Source organism: Megalops cyprinoides, chromosome 7, assembly GCF_013368585.1.
Source record: "Megalops cyprinoides isolate fMegCyp1 chromosome 7, fMegCyp1.pri, whole genome shotgun sequence".
Taxonomy (NCBI): domain Eukaryota; kingdom Metazoa; phylum Chordata; class Actinopteri; order Elopiformes; family Megalopidae; genus Megalops; species Megalops cyprinoides.
In genome coordinates this window covers 5,694,816-5,713,137 of record NC_050589.1, presented here as the reverse complement: position 1 = coordinate 5,713,137, position 18,322 = coordinate 5,694,816, and the positions used below count along the sequence as shown (strand labels likewise).

At 42.4% G+C, this 18,322-nt stretch overlaps 1 protein-coding gene across 1 annotated transcript in view; it reads left to right on the top strand.

The window, feature by feature from the left end:
• The first annotated feature begins 346 nt into the window (after positions 1 to 346).
• ajap1 (adherens junctions associated protein 1) overlaps positions 347 to 18,322 on the top strand; it is a 50,824-nt gene continuing 32,848 nt past the window's right edge. The window contains exon 1 of the mRNA XM_036533792.1: positions 347 to 1,256. Coding sequence (XP_036389685.1) covers positions 1,228 to 1,256 — 29 coding nt within the window. The 5' untranslated portion in view covers positions 347 to 1,227. The remainder of the gene's footprint in view (positions 1,257 to 18,322) is intronic.

Genomic DNA, 18,322 nt, shown 5'->3' with positions numbered 1-18,322 from the left:
GAAGCAGCTCTTGCACGGCGCTAGGAACCTTGAGATGTAATAGAACTTGCTATGCTTCCTTTGCGCGAAGCACGCTTTGAGGTTTCTGTGAGCAATTTCCAACTTGTCGGGTGGCTCCTACTTTATTAATAAGCTCGGCTCGTGTCACGGTTGCGTGAGTTTTGAAAGTGTTGAGGGAATATGCGTTTTTGGGTCTGTGCATAACTGTGTGTCGACGGGGTTGGGAAGGTGGTGGTTTCAGCGTGGGGGATCTAGCAATATTACATATTTTACTTTAAAATGACGTCACAAGAGTGTCAGCCGAAACTGGACTGGCAGGTTGTTAGTGAAACGGAGAGAGGCAGAGAGAGGCAGCAAGATGCAGCGCGGGGTGATAACATTGCACTGTCTCTACAAATGATAACTGCATGATTTTTTCCCTCTTTCTCTCACCGCGTTAGGCATCTCGCCTCCACGAACCACACTCTGCAAAAACGTACTGAGCTGAACGCTGTCTCGCTTCTTTTTTTGTTTGTCATTGTTTAGAAACCTGTTTTGTGTAATACAAGAACATGCGAACTGTCGAATTTGGGTCTGCGTTAAAACATACACTGAAGTGAAATGTACGCGCACTTTTTTTCTTTTTAACTTTTTAATTTTACTTCTATCAATCATTTCTCTCAGTATGCCATTATTCTGCATTTGAGAAATTATCCAGAGAAGTGCGTGGTCATTTCCTAACTGAAGCCACAAGGGATGGCGACGATTCACCTTCCCGCTTTGCTGTCATTTTTCATGGCTTTTTTGGACTTGGCAGAGGAGTACGTCCTTTAATTTTGAATTAATCTAAAGTTTGATCGACACAAGCCAGTGGACAGAAGACACCTTGCATTGAATAACTTACAGAAGAGCACCTGGCGGGGAACACCTCGGATGCCTTCATACACTCCGCTCAGTTGAAATATAAAACAAACCTGGCCAGTGAGAGAAAACACCAGAAGTCCATATGATCCAGATATTTTGTCTCGTCTCTTCTCGGCATTTGTGTATTGTGGGAGGATCGGCAGCATTTTCGGAGTAATTTCCATGTCCGATATTCTGAGGGGCAGAAGCTGAGAATGCTGGCTTCGTTGGTGCCTGGAATAAGGTCTTTAACTTGACTGTTTTATTTACGACTATCGACATTTGTGGGAACGTACATAAATGGGCGGATACCTAAAGGACTGATTCGGAATTATTGTCGAGAAAATGTGGATAAAACGGATTGTTGCACGCAGGTAAGATTCCGACTTTTGTAATTTGTTTCTCGAATGATATAAATAATGCTTCGTCAAATAGGGTAGTATAATACGCCAATACCAAATTCATACGCTAGACGGATGCATCATGATTAAATAGTTACAGCTGTACCTTTACATGAGATTAACTAGAACGCTAAGCGCTTTTTTTCTATTTTTGTTGCTACGCCACGAAATTAGTTGTGTTGTACGCTATCCATATTCGTGGCAGTTGCAATAAAGTATCATCAGTGTGTTGCAGGATTGATAGCACAGAAAATATGTAGTTGTATTTCGTGGTAAGAATTGCACAATGCATACTTCCTATTATTAATTATCCCAAGTCTAAGCAATGTAGTGACAAATTTCTCAGGTTGAAGTGGATACAGTGCAAAAATTTTCAATTGTTGTACACTGGAGGTCGCCAAATGCACGCGGTAAAATATTAGAGGAGCGGCAAACATGATTGCACATCAGTCTCGGCAAATAGCTCCACTGTCAGCTGTAGCAAAAAGTGAACACACACACAACTCGCGAACGCACACACGCGCGCGCTGAAGCAATATATGAATAGAATTTTTAATCCCAAAGGGGAATTTTTCTTGGGGCAGTCACATTAATGTAGGACAATGATGATAAATATAGTAACGTTCGAACAACATACACACCTTTGCTAATACTTTGCTGTTAGAGTACTGTATAAGGCAGAGAAAGGAAAAAAAAACAGGCAGGCAGTTACTCTGATGGAAATCTCGTTTAATTCATTCAATTCTCCATCATTTAATGTCAGTCCTCTTTAGCTAAAGGTATAATAGATTGTTACTTTGGCAGTGGATCGTGTTTGCTATTGAATTTCTGTAGCAATACGCTGTTTCTTTACTGAAAGGCAAATGTATGTGCATATATAACATATGCCATTGAAGCAACTGTCAGAAAGTAGTTTAGTTGCATAATTTTCAGTTGGATTATCCACATTGTGTTTCTTTTTTTTTCAGAATGATGATAAACATCGCGAATAGGTTTGATTGAATTCTGTAGCCATCAGTATTCTGACATTTCGCCCTGGAAACATTCAGATCTAAATGTTGCTATTTTCACAATATCAAACCACTTATTTGAAATAAATATTTCTATAGATTTAATTCATGGAAAAAGAAACAGTCATTGCTTAAGATTTATATAACATATAGACTACATATTTTGTCAGATTTATGATAGAAGTACATGTATGTATGTATGTTTCTCAGATTTATAGTAGAAGTATGTATGTGTATGTGTGTATATATGTATGTATAAATTCAAACTTCTTATCTCAATTTGGTATCAGTATTCATAATTATAAAATATCTATATGTCACAAATGTCAATGATACCGCCTCTGCATTTCATGTATCAGGTTGTTGAATTGTACCACGGCTAGGGTTAACGGATCAAGGGGAAACCACTGCAATCAGAATGCAAATGCCAAATATGGTAAACTTTCAAAGCAACTGCCTGTTCCTTTGGAGAGGAGGACGGAAAATCGAAAGCTAAATTCGAGTCACGTAGGCTGCACGCCCCACCTCGTTCGGCGGCAGGTACAGCTGGTTGAGTGACCTACTCGTCTTTCTAAGATCCATCATAATACCGGGGCACAGACAGTGACACAGTTTGACTAACGCACTTGCCCTCCGCGAAATTCCGCGGTGCGTCTAAGTGTTGTTGTGGCTCCTGACTTGTTTAACACCACGGGGATATGCCTAGATATGTGAAGTAAAAAGGTCACGTCATCAAGCATAATCCTGATTTTATATTTCAGTTGCCTTTAAAATAGGCGGTACAGTGTGTGCTATTCCATGTCTCCAACCCACTGTAACACCCTAGATTAAATGTAAGGAGTGAAAAGAATCATGCCACTCAGAGATCAGCTCTCTGTCTAAAGAAAATGGGAGCTTTGGCATCTTCTAATGGTATGAGAATGGGAGTTGTTTACGGGCAATTTGATAAGGCACATATAAGCAATGTCACTTGCTCATCAAGTTGAGGCGATCCATTGACACCATCTTTCTGTCGGGTTTTGTCATGTGACAAAAGAAGGCATGAAGACTAATTGAAGTTTCTACTGTGAATCCATTTGGCTCCCAATGGTGTCCTTCAAAAGCTGTTGCTCTACAGTATGTATTTGCATCTGACAGTACCATCACTCCCAATGGGACTAGATGCACTCATGTTGGGATTTTTTAATCCATAAATGCCAACACAGGTCATGTAACCTTTTTTTTCCCTTGTCTCATTATTGTGTTTGAATAATAAAAAGCCATGGGACCACATCAAGAATGGGGAAAAAAAAATATTTGAATTGACTGACATGCATTGAGAAATGAAGAGTGCGGGAGAGGAGGATAAGCAATATTGATTCCCTGTCTGTTTGCCCCTGAAATAGAATCTTATGATTTTTTTTTCTCTTTTTTTGGGTGGTTTTAATTCCTGGTCCGAATAAAAATGATACAGCAGTCAAATAAGTGTGGTAAATTAGACTCTGACACTTGTAAGTACTTTTTAGATGTAGTAAGAATAATTATTAGATGTACTTTGTTCTATTTTATGTGTAAGTGACTCTGGATAAGACCATCTGCTGAATGACAAAATATAAATGTAGAAAAATATAATTTGAAATTACATGAGACAGGTCTATCGGGATTTTTAAAGTTAATGCATATCTATTGGTTACCTAAAAAATGGAATTTGAAATATTCTTATTATACACACTTAGGCTGTTTTTTTTCTACACAGAAACATAGAAGAGTGTGGTAATGGGTTCTCTGGGTCACATGTATAATTTATTGCAGTTTGTTTCAAAATGCACATACCTGTATGTGGGGCTGTGAGAAGCATAACCCCTGCTTGCTTTCAACAACTACATTAGTGCATTTACTTACACTGTGTTCTCACACTGTGACTGCGATGGAATATCAATGGGTTGTAAGAATGTGATATAGCACAGTGTGACACTGGCCACACTGTGAAATCAGAAGGGGGGGTGGGGGGTGGGGTGAAGAAAATGGTGGCGAAGGCCTTCACCAATACATATGATCCGTAGGACCCACAGTTCATTGGTCACTGAAAACAGCCTATTTAAATACCAGCACACACAACCCAACCCAAACAGTGGGAGCAGTTTTGAAGTTTTTTGATGTTCCAAAAAGTGACACAGAGGGATATTTCATACTTGGTGTGGAGTTGGTCTAGGCTTGGACAGTGATCCAGATGGTCCTCCACAGTCGGATGACTACTCCCAATGCACTAAAGATAATGTAATAGAAAACAGGAAATTATGAGAAGAAAGAGGATGTGAAGACAGTGAAATCCCAGAGGTATGCTTTTATATACTACTTTCTTGGAAAAATAGGATGTCACTTGTTATCTGATTATTGTGACTTTCGGTTGTCAGTTATTCCGACATTTAATTCTTTAAGCACTCTTTAAAGGAAACCAATAGTTAATGTCTCAGTAGTATTTATATGTGTAACTCATGCTGACCTTTGATGAGCAGATTATTTCAGCAGTATGATGGTTTGTATCAGTGTAACTACTCTGAATATCTTGACATCTAAATTCAGTGCCTAATAAAATGTGATTGATGCCCCTGTCAAGTCCAAATATTGTAAAAGAAGACAACTTTTTGCAGTGGTAGCCATCTAATGTGATACCTTGCCATTGGTTTTAAATTCATGTTATCAGGTTAGCGTAACATTTCAGTTTGCCTTGCTATGGCTATAGTGTTTTTTCTTTGCTAGGTAAGGCTACTTACAGGAGTTTTGGACTTTTCAGAAGTTGAATTCTAAGTTTATGGTATTCAGTATCTTCTACAATTACGTATTTTTGGTGTGTATTTATAATATCAGGGTACTTGAGTAATATAGGTCAGGATTGCAGAAGGGATTAGGGCATATATAATTTCAAGACTCCAGTGTCACAGCCAAAACTCAAAAGAAGTGATGAAAACAACTGCTACTTAGTTATGCTTGCAGTTTCATCATAATTATTTTTCAAGCAATTATGAGGGTGATTCACTGTGGTTCTCCTGAGCATCATTAACCTAATTTGTAGCGAAATAAGGGCGTGTTGTGTCTCCGAGCTCCAGCTCTCTGGAGGCCTCTGCAACGTAAATCATTCAGCTTGCTCTCCACAGGAGTAACATTGAGAATTCTTTCAAACCAGGGAGGAGTAGGAAGCGGGCTCTGAGTCATACAGACTGGGCCTTTGGAAGTCTGTTTGCTGGCCATGCTATCACGACAACAAAAAACAAGGGTCTTTATTGAGAGAGAGAAAGAGGAAACAGAGCAAGATAGAGGACTAGGCTGTGCGATGCAGGAACATGAAGCTTCCCCCCACCTCAAACATGCGCACACACACACACACACACACACACACACTCACTTCCTCACTCACACACACACGCACGCACGCACGCACACACGCGCACACTCACACACACTCACTCACTCACACACACACACACACACACACACACACACACACTCCCACACACACACACACACACACACTCACTCCCACACACACACACACACACACACTCACTCCCACAAACACACACACACACACACACACACACACACACTTTCACTCTCAACCTGTTAAAGTATTAGAAGTTCTCATATTTCACTACCGAAACTCCCATCATGTTGTAAAATGCTGAACACATGCAGTATCACTTAGAGGACATTTACCAAACTGAATTTAGGATGGCCATGCCTGACATTAGTGGATTTTAACTTTAATGTCATTTAGGAAAAAAAAAAAATTCTGCAGAAGAAAGCTGAGCTTTTAGGTCTTTAGTTTCGTTGTTGGAGAAATGCGCTATCGATTCGGCTGTCTTATTTAGACTAGAGTGAAAAATAAGATGCCACTTAATTCATTTGCAGCTATGAAATGTGTATTTCTTGTGAATCGATAACCCCCTGCATGAAATATTAATGAGCTAGCTTTGTTAGAAGCAAGCACGGGTAACGAGACGAGAAAAAGCCTGGCCCTGGAAAGAAGAGACGTGGTGTTCTCTGAGGCTCGCGTTTCCCCGCTGCAGAGACCGTCCAGGTGGGGGGAGAGAGAGAGAGAGAGGGGAAAGCAATGCCCGTCCTATTCATGCAGCTCACTTTTCTCCGATCGATACCGTCGCCGCGAAGCATCGAATCGCTCAATCTCCCAGGCTCTCGCTAACCGGGGCTGCTCCACGCCGGCAGGAAGGCAGCCTCCGTTCCTTGAAGCCCCAGCTCCTTGCACCCCTTTTGGGCTTAAATGAACAGCTGGGGAGGACCCGTGTCTAAATAGCGGAGAGCGTTTTCCACCTCATACATCATATCCAGCTAGTCAATAATTAAGGTGATGTGATGTCTAGAAAACCTTTATCGGTTTTAAAGACCGGGGGTTGTCTACCAGTACTCACGGTGGTCGATCCGGAGGGAGAGATAATCTTCTATTTGCATTCAGTGGGTGGTTGGGGCCCGATTCTCTGTTGTGCATTTGGGCCCGGCACGCCGTGGTGGAAGATATTGTGCAGAGGGATTAATTAATAGGTCGTTTAACTGCCTTTGGCTGCTACATCTTGGCTCCTCTCAACTTTTGTATGTCGGGAAAAGGGTTCATACAGATTCGATGCAATATTGCTCCATTCATCCGTGAGAGCAGCTGCTGCTAGTCTTCTTCCCTCTGATTTGTCCTTTCAGGCGGTATTCATGCCCGTTCAGTTACCGTGCTTCTTTTATACTAAGCTCTGAAACGCAGACACAGTGCTGTCAACATGCCCCATGAGTGCCTGCCAAGAAAACGTACTGTTTCCTAGGGGGGGGGATAATTTGCTTGAAGTATCATTTCAAAGACAGCGCTTGAGTGAAAGTAAAAGTAGCTCAACCAAAAAATAGTAGTATTTAGAAGGGCTGTTGATTGTAATATGTAATATTTCTCATAGATTGTATTTTATGTGTTTATGATGTACATACCTAATGTGCCATGTCTGTGGAATAATGGTTATATAGATTATACATGCCAGTCACACTGCATTTTTTACAAGGGAAAAGAGTCTGTCATACAGTCTACAGAGCTGATTAACTTAATCCAGTTATAAAATAGAAGACTACACACATTGATCAAGAGACAGTGTTACAACTGGGGTGACAGTGGCTCAAGAGGTAGAGCAGTCAACTGGGGATTGAAAGGTCCCTGGTTTGAATCTGGCTCTCCCTGGCAGAATGTCAAAGTGTCTTTGAGCAAGACACTGAACCCCAAACTGCTCCCACTTTGTGGCCAGTTGGTACCTTGTATGGCAGCCTCTGTCACTGGTAGGTAGATGTGAGGCATATAACTGTAAAGTGCTTTGAGTACTCAAATGGGTAGAAAAGCACTATATAAATGCAGTCCATTTACCATTTACAAACCCTCTGGCAATATAGAGTCTAAATTTAAACCAAGGCCTACCAAAACAATCCTAGGCACAGGGCCACAGGCTCTCTATATCCCAACAACAGCTAGGCATTGTCACTTGACTATTACATGGAACTTGTCTCAGGAAATGCTGTCTTGCGCATAAAAATGGATTTATTTCCTCTTATGAGATGTCAGCACGTTGCTCCTAAAACTAAGTATCTATGCTAAACAAAGATGGTTCTTCATGTGTTAGATGTAAAAGGCTTTGAGAAGTAGGCTTGAAACTTGGAAATGGACTCAGGAGGGCTATTGCTGCAGTGATATTTTGCAATATGACTGATGGCTGTCACTTTCTGAACTAAATGGTTGTTTTATTCGATGCTGCCTGTAGGCTTACACCATAGGCACTAAGGACATGGTGCAAATACTACACTGATCTTGCTGGAACCCTCATAGGAGAAGCTGTCAGGTACTGATTGCTAACTGTCTGTGTGAACTCAGTCATGTGTACCTATCATTTACATTGCTAGTTTACCATTAAACATGACCATTGTTTCAGAAATTACTTATGTTGTATAGCATAATACATCCCGTGATGCAGAACCTAGACTTCAGTTATTCATTGAATGTAGATTTTGAAGCTCATTTGGTGACAGAACCTAAGCCGAAATGAGCCAGTCTTTGGATGGTTCAGTGCATTTGAATATCATGTGGGAGGGCATGGGAAAGCTCGTGTAAGGTATGGTGGTATGCAAACTGTTAACTCACTCAGTCTGTAAATGAAAAGAGGCTATTTCAGTGCTTAAATAAAGCCAGCCTGTCTTATTTTGGGCAATGGAAATCACAACAAAGCCATTTATGACCACTCGCTGGGCTCCAAATGCAGTGTCAGTTGCTCTAAGAGCCTGAGCTCACAATCTTTTATAATTCCAATAAAAGCCTGGATTGTAAATTCAACAAAAAGCAAAATGGCAAATCAGTGGATCTGTGCCATTTCAATTATGGTAGTTTTGGCTCTGACAGACTGATGATGACACAGTTTAGACATTTTAGACAAACAAAACACAAAAACATGCACATGCAGCCACATCACACAGACACGCACACAGATGCACACACACACACACACACAGGGTAGGACTATAATTTTCAATCCCAATTTATCTTGAGGCCATTCATAATAATATAGGGCAATGAAGACAAATATAGTAACACTATAGCCACACTCACATGCATGCTCATTCTGTTCATAAAGAACAATGCATTGAAGGTGAGAAAAAAAATCTATTCAACACAATTTAATGCAAACATGATCTTGTAGTTGGTTGCGATGACCCACTTGATCATGGTGCCAAGCAGCGAGAGTTCCTCAAAGGGAATTTTGTAAAATAAGAACTGCAGTGATGTCACTGATTAAGGTGCAGAGATAGAGTGCTGTGGAAGTGCTGACCAATGATATCCCAGATCGTTTTCTTCAGTGCCCATGGAGACACTTGCTGTTGTGCAGGTGAGGAAATTTGCTTAGGTTATACATTTCCGCGTTCACAAACCCATAGATATCTAAAGAAAGCAGTGCCATGCTTCCTGCATCCTTATTTCTGTGTTTATGGTGGGTGATAATGAGAATCCTGAGATGATGAATAATTTACTGTGCTTCTTTTAGTTACAGTGATCAAAACGCGGCATTTGAGTGAAGTGCGCAACTTTATTGTACGAAACTTTAGTTGTTGCCACGATCGGACAGATGTCAGGGAAAAGAGCCCATTCAAAGGCACAAAAAGAGATCTTTGCATTTTGAAACGGTCTCTTCAACTGAAAAAGTGGAGACAGACAAGCTGGTGAATGTTAAATGCAATAGTATCTGCCTGCATTCCCATCAAAAGAACATTTTTCAGCTTTATTCATGCAAACCCACAAAGCTACAGCATTCAGTCAGACATCTCAGATGTTCTATTAGCATTCAGGATGCATTCTGACGGTGGCATTTACTTTGTTACTTATTCCTTGAATTGATTGGCCTGCAAATAAGTTTTACCATATCTTAAGCTTACCCTTTTCATCCATACTTTGAGGAAATACACAATTATCTTTAACATTTTTTCAGCTATTTTTCTGTCGATGTTGACATTTAGCCAACGATTTTATTTCTAACAAATGGAACAGAAGGAACAACTGCATTTTGCTTGTATACAATGTACCATGCTTAATTAATTTAAGCAATTTATTTAACCTTAACAAATCAACCTGCACTGTACGTACAAAGCTGTATTTATGATTGAACACTTTATCTGAAGATTGAAATATAGTTGCTCTGAAGTAATGTTTCCTTATTTTGCTGTCATTTCCTTATCTCTCGTTATCAGTCTGTTTTCACTCGGATGTAATTTTATCTTTAGCTTTATCGTCGTCGTCTAGTCCTTGCGTTAAGCTTCAGACATTTGTCTTTGATGCCACCTGAATAGAATATGGGGAAATTTCCTGGCAAAAGATGCAACAGAAATAAAGCAGTTTGAATTTGAGTGGCAGGTCCCAGGCCTCTTTTTTTGTAAGATTTGAGGCCCAATCTGTCATTTGTTTCATGTCATTACGTGATTTTCTAAGCAGACTACCACATCCAGAGAGACTGTGTGCCTATCTGCGCATTTGTACATATTATTGCTAAATATTCAAAGTGGTTTTAAATATCTTTAAACACCTTAATATACAGTAGCAAAGTTTAGTTCCTGGCACAACAACCATGTTGCAATGAGGATTTAAACTTGCAACCTACAGTTTGGCACTGCCCAGCTTGTGTACACGTATTAGATATGTGAAATCCACTGCTGAGAGTTTACCGATGCACTGTTAACACCAGGACCTGAGTCTCATTGTAAAAGTCCTGTACCTTGTGATGAGTACAGGTGGTCTTCATTCTGCTTTCAGAGTCAACCAGCACAGCGTACAGGTGGGAAGTACTGTTGCCTTTCAGATAAACAATTGCTCTGAAGGATTGCTCTGAATGATAGCACATACTGTATGCCCCTCTTTGAATGAGTATAGTGCTGGTGATCCACAGGACAAACAGTCCAGCTAAAAGGCGCTCCAAACTGTACAACAAGCCTGAAGATTAGGGATGTGCACTCTGAAGCAGCTTACATCATTATTATGGTTCTGGTGCTTGCTTTTGTATCAGAACTGCCCAATGGATTTAGGCATGTGACACAGTAAATACCTCCCAAAATTACGGACTTGGATCTGAGTTCTACTTTAAAGCATATTTGCATATGTTTCATCAACTTGTTGGAGCAAACAACAATTTTGTCCCATATTGTTGGCTTATGAAAACCTAGTCACATAAACAGTCTATTAAAATGCACCTGTAAGCTGCCCTTTAGTAAGCATTTTATATGTAAATTAAAAGAATACCAATTCATGCTTCAGCTCCGACACTTTTCAAACCAGCCTGCCCTTGCACCCATTCTACATTATTCTGATGATGTCTGATTCCATCCAGCTACAGGAAATGGATAATATTATGTGCTTATTCCACAAAACCTTTTGTGTGTCATGGAAAAAAATGGCTGGGCCAACATTAGCCATGCAGAAATACTGCGGAAATGAGTTTCAGGCTGATATATCTCTGTTTGACTAATCTCTAATTTGCTCTGGATCTATAGAGTTAATAGGATTAGACCGTTGCATACGTTGCAGTGTGGGTCCAGACTGCGTCAGTTTCAGTTGTTGGCCAATGTGTTTGATCTCAATCTCATAGCTAAACATTGGAAGCTATTTGGAATCCTTTTTTTTATTATTTCCCACCCTCTTGATGATGAAAGGAGTTTGAGCACATTCATTGTTTTCCTTCAGAAGGATACAAGGCATTGTCAGTCCACTTTGAATATCTTTATAAAGGAGAGAAATCAGAGGTGGATTGTCCTCTGTTTTGATGTGGAGGGAGCGGAAGGAGCGTTATATTAGGCGCATTTAATGTTCCCCTTTCGGTTGATGTGTTTAATGTGCAAAAAACGAGGGGACAAAGGTTGCGCTTTTGAAATCTTACATCATCATCCCCCCCGCCCCCCCCCGACCCATTGCCCCCCCCCTTGACACCCCCTTTCCCTCTTCTGTGGCACAGGCGTTTGGTTGAGACATTTGGAGCTGGGCTGCTTCAGGCTATCCCAGCTTTAAAGTGCATCCTAGCTGACCTCATCTTCAAAACACTGATTATTCTGGGTCAGCCGTCCTTAAAGGGGCATGGACTCATTAATAGAACCGAGAAGGGCGAAGTGACACTGTTCACATGCTCTGTATTCCCATACCCAGCAACAAGGAAAGGAGGAGTCTCTTCAAACCTATACGCTTTTATTAACTCTTCCTGCCCCCCTGTAACGTATAAAAAAAGATCGCCTGGAACTGGCCTGCCCTCTGGACAAAGAAGGCCTGCTGTAGGACACTGTGAACGCACAGTTATGCAAGGTTAGCAGTGCTGTCGGATTGCCCTGGAACAGAGCAGAAATGAAACTGCTGAGGTTTACCACAGTGCCACCAAAGACCAAGTTAAATTAGAGGAATAGAGGCCAAAGCAGCATTTCATTTGCCACCTTGACAAGTTCAACGATTTGACTCCTCTCACAGATTTGACTCTGAACTCAAATTGGGGTGAAAAACTTGCACATAACCAAAGCCGGGCTTCAAAGGCCTGGCTCGGTTTGTCATCAAACCTATGCTAATTGGCTGGGGGGGGGGGTGCTGTTTTGGACGGCGCAGCCATCGGTGTCTGGCTTGGCTGCCCCCAAGCGTATCACCATAGTGATACCTGTGCCGTTGCACAGATGAAAGGGATCAGGCTCTCACGCCTCACCCCAGGGCCACCCATTTGATCAGAGCCTTCCTGGAGGTGACAGGAGTGCCACAGCGCCTCGTCAAAAGCCACCTAGGGACGCTGTACCTCCCCCCCCATCCATAACCCCGCGCATCTTCGCCGCTCCGTGGACGGTCGCTTAGGGCGGTGTAGAGTCCTGAGAGAGGGGGGGATGAATGGAGACGCATTGTAAGAGCTCCCACATTTCCTTTACACCGGGTTTCTTTCTTTCCTCTTCACCGCTATTCAGCGCGGGGCTTCCGTGTGTTTTGATGTGCTGTGACTCATGTGATTCGAGTACACGCGGCCCCCACGGGTATGCAGGAGCCATGAAAATCGTCCTGAAATTCCACGGGTCTCTCTTAGGCCTAATTCACCTGACGCAAGCTTTTGTTCGGAGTGAACTGCATCTCCTGTGTCATCCGGTTTTTCTTTGTTTTTGTTAATCACGTGGTGAGAGGACAAATAACAATAGTGAAACTTCCCGCCCTAACTCCGATGGGAATGTTGATGCAAGAAATGAACACTATTGCTTTCAGTGTTCATTCTTTGCATTAACTTTCCCATCTGAGTTAGAGCAAAATGTTTGATTGTTATTATGTTTTTTTGAGGCATTTCAACACGTTTCCACTCACTTTGTGATCAAAAATGTGGATTCCTTCAATGCAAAGATAACCCTCTCCTCCAACTTACTGTTGCCCTGCCATCACAGTGATAAGCAGAGAAAATATCAGCACAGCTTTGGTCAGATTTTATCCCATCCCTCTAATGTTGGGCAAGCATAGGTGTAGGAGTTTTACTCAGTTCCATACTGCCAGCCTGAAGGAGACCTACACATTACACAGTGTTGATAATAAGAATTTTATGAAGCTGCTCAGCATCAGTGAAATAAAGTGACAAGAGGATTGGTTTTGCACAGTGTATCTCTCTAAACTATATTCATTGCAACAGAGCAGAGAGTGCTGTGGGTACAAAAGGACTACAGTGGGACTTTCTGTGAAAGTCTCTTAAATTTTATTTTAACATCTCTACAGCCAAGTAGACTCAGTGCAGTTAGATTAGATTTGAGACTCCTACCTGTCTGTGCATGTACTGGAGTTGTGTTTTACAAAAGATATCCAGAGGCTTTGGAGTGTTTTATAATGCTTGAACATCGGTTTGCTGGATCTGATGCAGTGGTCTGCCCTGCCCCTTGGCTGTTCCACACACTATACACGGTTAAGTTGCTGGTGTCTTTTCAGTAGGCTGGTTAGAAATGGGAGAGCATCAGTATGTCTGTGTCACCTGCCTTTTGGTAGGAGGGGAGGTTCTTGATGAAGGCAACCATTCAAACGCTGAAGAACGTGGGGGTCTTTTTTCTGTACCATGGGCAGTCTCATGAATGCCTGAGTGTAATGTCCACTAATTACCCTCTAAACCCCCGACGTTTGACAATGGGATATCTGCAAAGCTTTTGATGAGAAGGCCAAGTGTAGGGCCGACAGAGAACAATGCCGTTCATCGAGGACATTACAAGGCTCATCCCCCATTGAGGCATCTGAGGAGAAACGAGCAGAAGCTTTCAACAAAAGGGATTGTGGGGGGAAAGAAAAAAAAAAACAGTCCCCGGTGACTAAGTGACAAGAAAGGCCCCGGAAATATGAGAAAATGTCCGCGGTTTGATAACAGCTGCCAACATGTTCCTACCTTCAGAGGGAGCTGAATCACCTTCAGCTAAGCCCCATGAAATAGCTGGGAGGGAATGGAAATGATGAGCGTTAAAGGAAGGGTTATTAGGGGCCATGCTGATAAAATTCCTATTGATGGAAGGGACAGGGAGGTGAGAGCAGCAGGGAGGCTGATTAGATGAAGGAGATGATGGCGGGCGAAGGGGGGCTGGCGATCAGAGACTCCCACTGCGGACGGTCCCCCCCCATCTGCCAAAGCCTTGTTTTGGCGAACTTTCAGCGCTGCGAGTCACAGTGGAAAACGATGTATAATTAAGGGCCCACGTTAAGCAGACCGTTGCGAGAGCGCTGCGCCGGGACGCCGGACCTGCCCGGTGCCGGATTCGCTAAAAATAGGGCCTCTCGGAAAAAATCACGAAGGCTTCTCGTGGGCCTGACAGCGTGAGGGGGGACGGGCGGATCGTTGACGACGATGTAATGACGTTAAACGCTAAGCCGTGAAAGCTCCGTGCCACGTGGCAGCTGAGCGCAGCGCCACATATCTTTAATGAGCTGTTAAAGAGCGGTCCTGCACAGACGGCTTATCGTACTGCTGTAGCCTGTTTACGGCACATACAGTGAATTTGTAGCATCCCGCTCCACAAAAAAAACTTTTCTCAATGAGACATGTAAAATGACATTCAGTTACGGGAAAATGTCACGTACTGTGCTACCATAGATGAGCCATAATTCTGCCTTTATGATGCTGATGGTAGGGAATCAGGCTGCTGAATAGACAGATAGCCAACCTGCTTTGGTACTCCATTATGTAAATTTAGTCAGTGCCCTGATTATACATTTGCCATTCTGCTTAGCAGATAAAATGGATAAGCAGAATGCATGTTACGTCATTGTAATTGATAGCATACTTTGTTGTAAAATTCACCATCCTAAAGCAATGTTGCCTTTTCTGCGTGTTCACTGTCGTTCTTAAATGAGTGTTTTATTTGGATGCTTACATTTCCTCATCATAGCAAGGGTTTGGGAAAAAAAAAATCTTTTTTTAAAGAAACGATGATGCCGGTGAGGGGCGGTCATCGTTTCCTGCAGCTGTGTACGACCTGCAGGCGTGGGAGTACGGAGAGTTTGCAGCAGTGACCTTGTACCTGCTTTGATGCCACGGGCCAGGGGACAGCTGCCAATTACAGAGTAATGTCTCAAAAATGTGGTTCAACAGGGCAGTGAAGTCACTGCCTGTGGGTGTGTGTGTGTGTGTGTGTGCGCGCGCGCATGTTTGTGTGCAGTTGGGGGGGGTGCAGTGCTTTGATGGCAGTATTTTTTAAGATTTTAAGTCAGAGACTGAGGAGGTGTCAAAACTGCTCTGCAATCCACTTTTACAGATACAGCTCATACAAGATGATGTAAAATTGCCTTCACTGGTCAATCGCAGGGAACCTTTGGCCTCCAAGTTCAAAGCATAGATCAAAAGGCTGTCATCGCAACTGCTACACTCAGATTATACATTCTCTGTATTTATCATTATGCAAGTTGGAGCACAGTCATGAGAGAGACGCAATTGTGTCATATCGGCGGAAGATGGGACTAAACTTTTCAGCCCCTGGCATTCTGCAGCTCCCCAAGCATTTAGCACAGCAGAAAGACATTATAGCTGCTGTTTTGAGCTGGAGGCCTGCTGGGTACCAGATGGGGCCAATTTTCAGGCAGCACAAGTTGCTCATAATAATGATACTGTGGATCTTCATTTTGGCCCACACCCCTTGATCTGTCCCTTCCTTTCTGGGGCCATTTTGCATGGTCCACTTTAAGCCAGGCATGCTGAAGCACTCCCACAAAATGAACCACTGTAGTGTGGAGTGTTTTAATTTCACAAACATTTTCTTCCACAGTGTACACAAACATCTCCTGGATTGATTTTGCTTGCTGGTCCAGACAGCAGGATTTGTTTAAGAGGCATAACAGGCACAGTACCAGTTCGGGTCTTTTCACAGGCTATTTTAACCTTGGTATACTCCTTCACGCCCTGTTTGTTGGCCCTGCCCTCCTTTGCCGCATTTTAAGTATTTGTAAATGCAGGAGAGGGGGATGTGCTGTACTGGGGGTAGGTCAGCAGCAGGATCTCACAGTACAGTCTCACAGGATCATAGCAGTTGACCCATTTGTTGTTCCAGGTTAGAACTTGCAATGCAATAATATGGATCTCCCAGTTAAACTAAGAGAAATCTGAAGGTAGCACTGATGCCACATACAACACGTGATAGGTCCAGCCTAAGAAATGCAAAAGCATGAAATCTCACATGGAGTCATCAGTGCAAATATCAGAAGAGGAGGAATCCGCTGCGGTGGACTGTGGACGCATCCTGTGTCTATATCATGGCAATGTGTCATGGTGTTTTCTTGGGTAAGAAAGGGCTCTGGGTAATGCACTGATGTGACACAACAAGGGGACCTTTGATTCTGAACTTCAGCTGTTCTCCATCAGAGAAACTGAGGTGAATAGGTCCCTTTTAACTGCCTGTGTCACCCGCGAGGGCTGCAGTGCAAGTTTAGTTTTAGAGTACTTCTGTCCCTGAATGAGTTGATATTTCAAAAATCAATTAATATTGATTTCACTCCAAGATGCACTTTATGTTACAAGCTTCACTATAGTAAGGAGCGTTTCTGCACTTCAAATGCAATTTGCCTGGTACTGTATCGGAGTTGTAATCAATGAGACCCACTGATTCTCAGCCAAATATCAGAGAACTGTTTGGAATTGACTACTGCTGGCTCCTTTCAGGAGAATATGACAATAATTATTTGATTTTGATCTTTGTTGGAAACCAAGGCAATTTTAAGTGCTCCATTCTGTGAAAAAGGTCCCCTGCTATTCCCAGGTTTCTCTTTGTGCATACAATACTGTATTTATTACAGTTTGTTCATGCATCTGTTACAGCAAAGTAGTGAACATTAATGGTCACATTTTTTACTAAATTTCCTGTGTGTAAAAAAGGGATGCATTAAAATAAAAGAACAGTTGGGATAGTCTGAGTAAACCGGGCAGGTGTTATAGAGGAAATCAGTAAAGCACTCACCATTAAGGGCTAGATATCTTACTCCTATGTATTGTTATTCAGCTCTTGTGTTCTTCTCATCCACCATCTAGCAAGTTCAGCTGGTCAAAGGAGGTTCCTGCTCTGTAACAGATAAGGTCCCATCAAGAATGTTCATGCCATTGGTATATATTGCAGTGTGGATTAAAACTCCATGTCATATTTGTGGTAGATCTTAATACATTGCTTTAAGCTCTTGCACCCTTTGTCGTTCAATGGCAGTAATTACAAATGCCAGAAAAGTTGATCAGTTCTTGATAAGATTTTCTGTAGGAACACAAAGCTTTGATTTTAAAATCCACACCAGCCTGCCCCAACCTAGAAAACAGGGAGTAAGTCAAACTGTATGTAAGGAATTTCAACAAGAAACACTGTTTCATCTATCCTAACCTTGCGGCTGAAATTGAAGTGTTCACTCTAATTGTTTTGGCGGCCTTGAGTGTATAGGAAGAGGTTGAAATGTTTATTTATTTATTGTATTTCATATTCATGGAAGAGGTTAGAAATACATGCATGCCTCCCGAGGACGGGGGAAAACTGATGAATGGTTAAATTGCTTTGGATATACGGCATCTCTTACAGCCTTTTCATTACGGTGCCGTAGCACTGCATATTTACCCCGGCTCCTTGTCTCCTCTTTGAAGATGCATGCACTGAAAATGTGCTTTTGATATGCCTCTGCAGCTGGAAATGTTTGAATAAATATTCCAGATTATTTTCTTGGAGACGAGAAAAGCTGCATGGTTGGCGCCATGAGATTACCCCATCAAAGCGCTGCCCCTCGCTGGTATATCTGAGGGCTCCCAGTGTAACGCAGTGCCGACCGTCCGAGTGGGTAGAAGGCACATGGCTTCAAAGCGGGACCCAGTGCGCGGGTTCACTGACTTTTGCCTCTGTTTAAAAGGTTGTGCCATTGTGACAGGCCTCATTATACGCAAATGGGATCTATGGCATTTGCATGCCGCCTTGCCAGCCCGCCCCATTCCAGCAGGTCATTACACCTGTCATCCGGAATAACCTGGCTGACAGCCACTAACCAGAGCGTTCTTG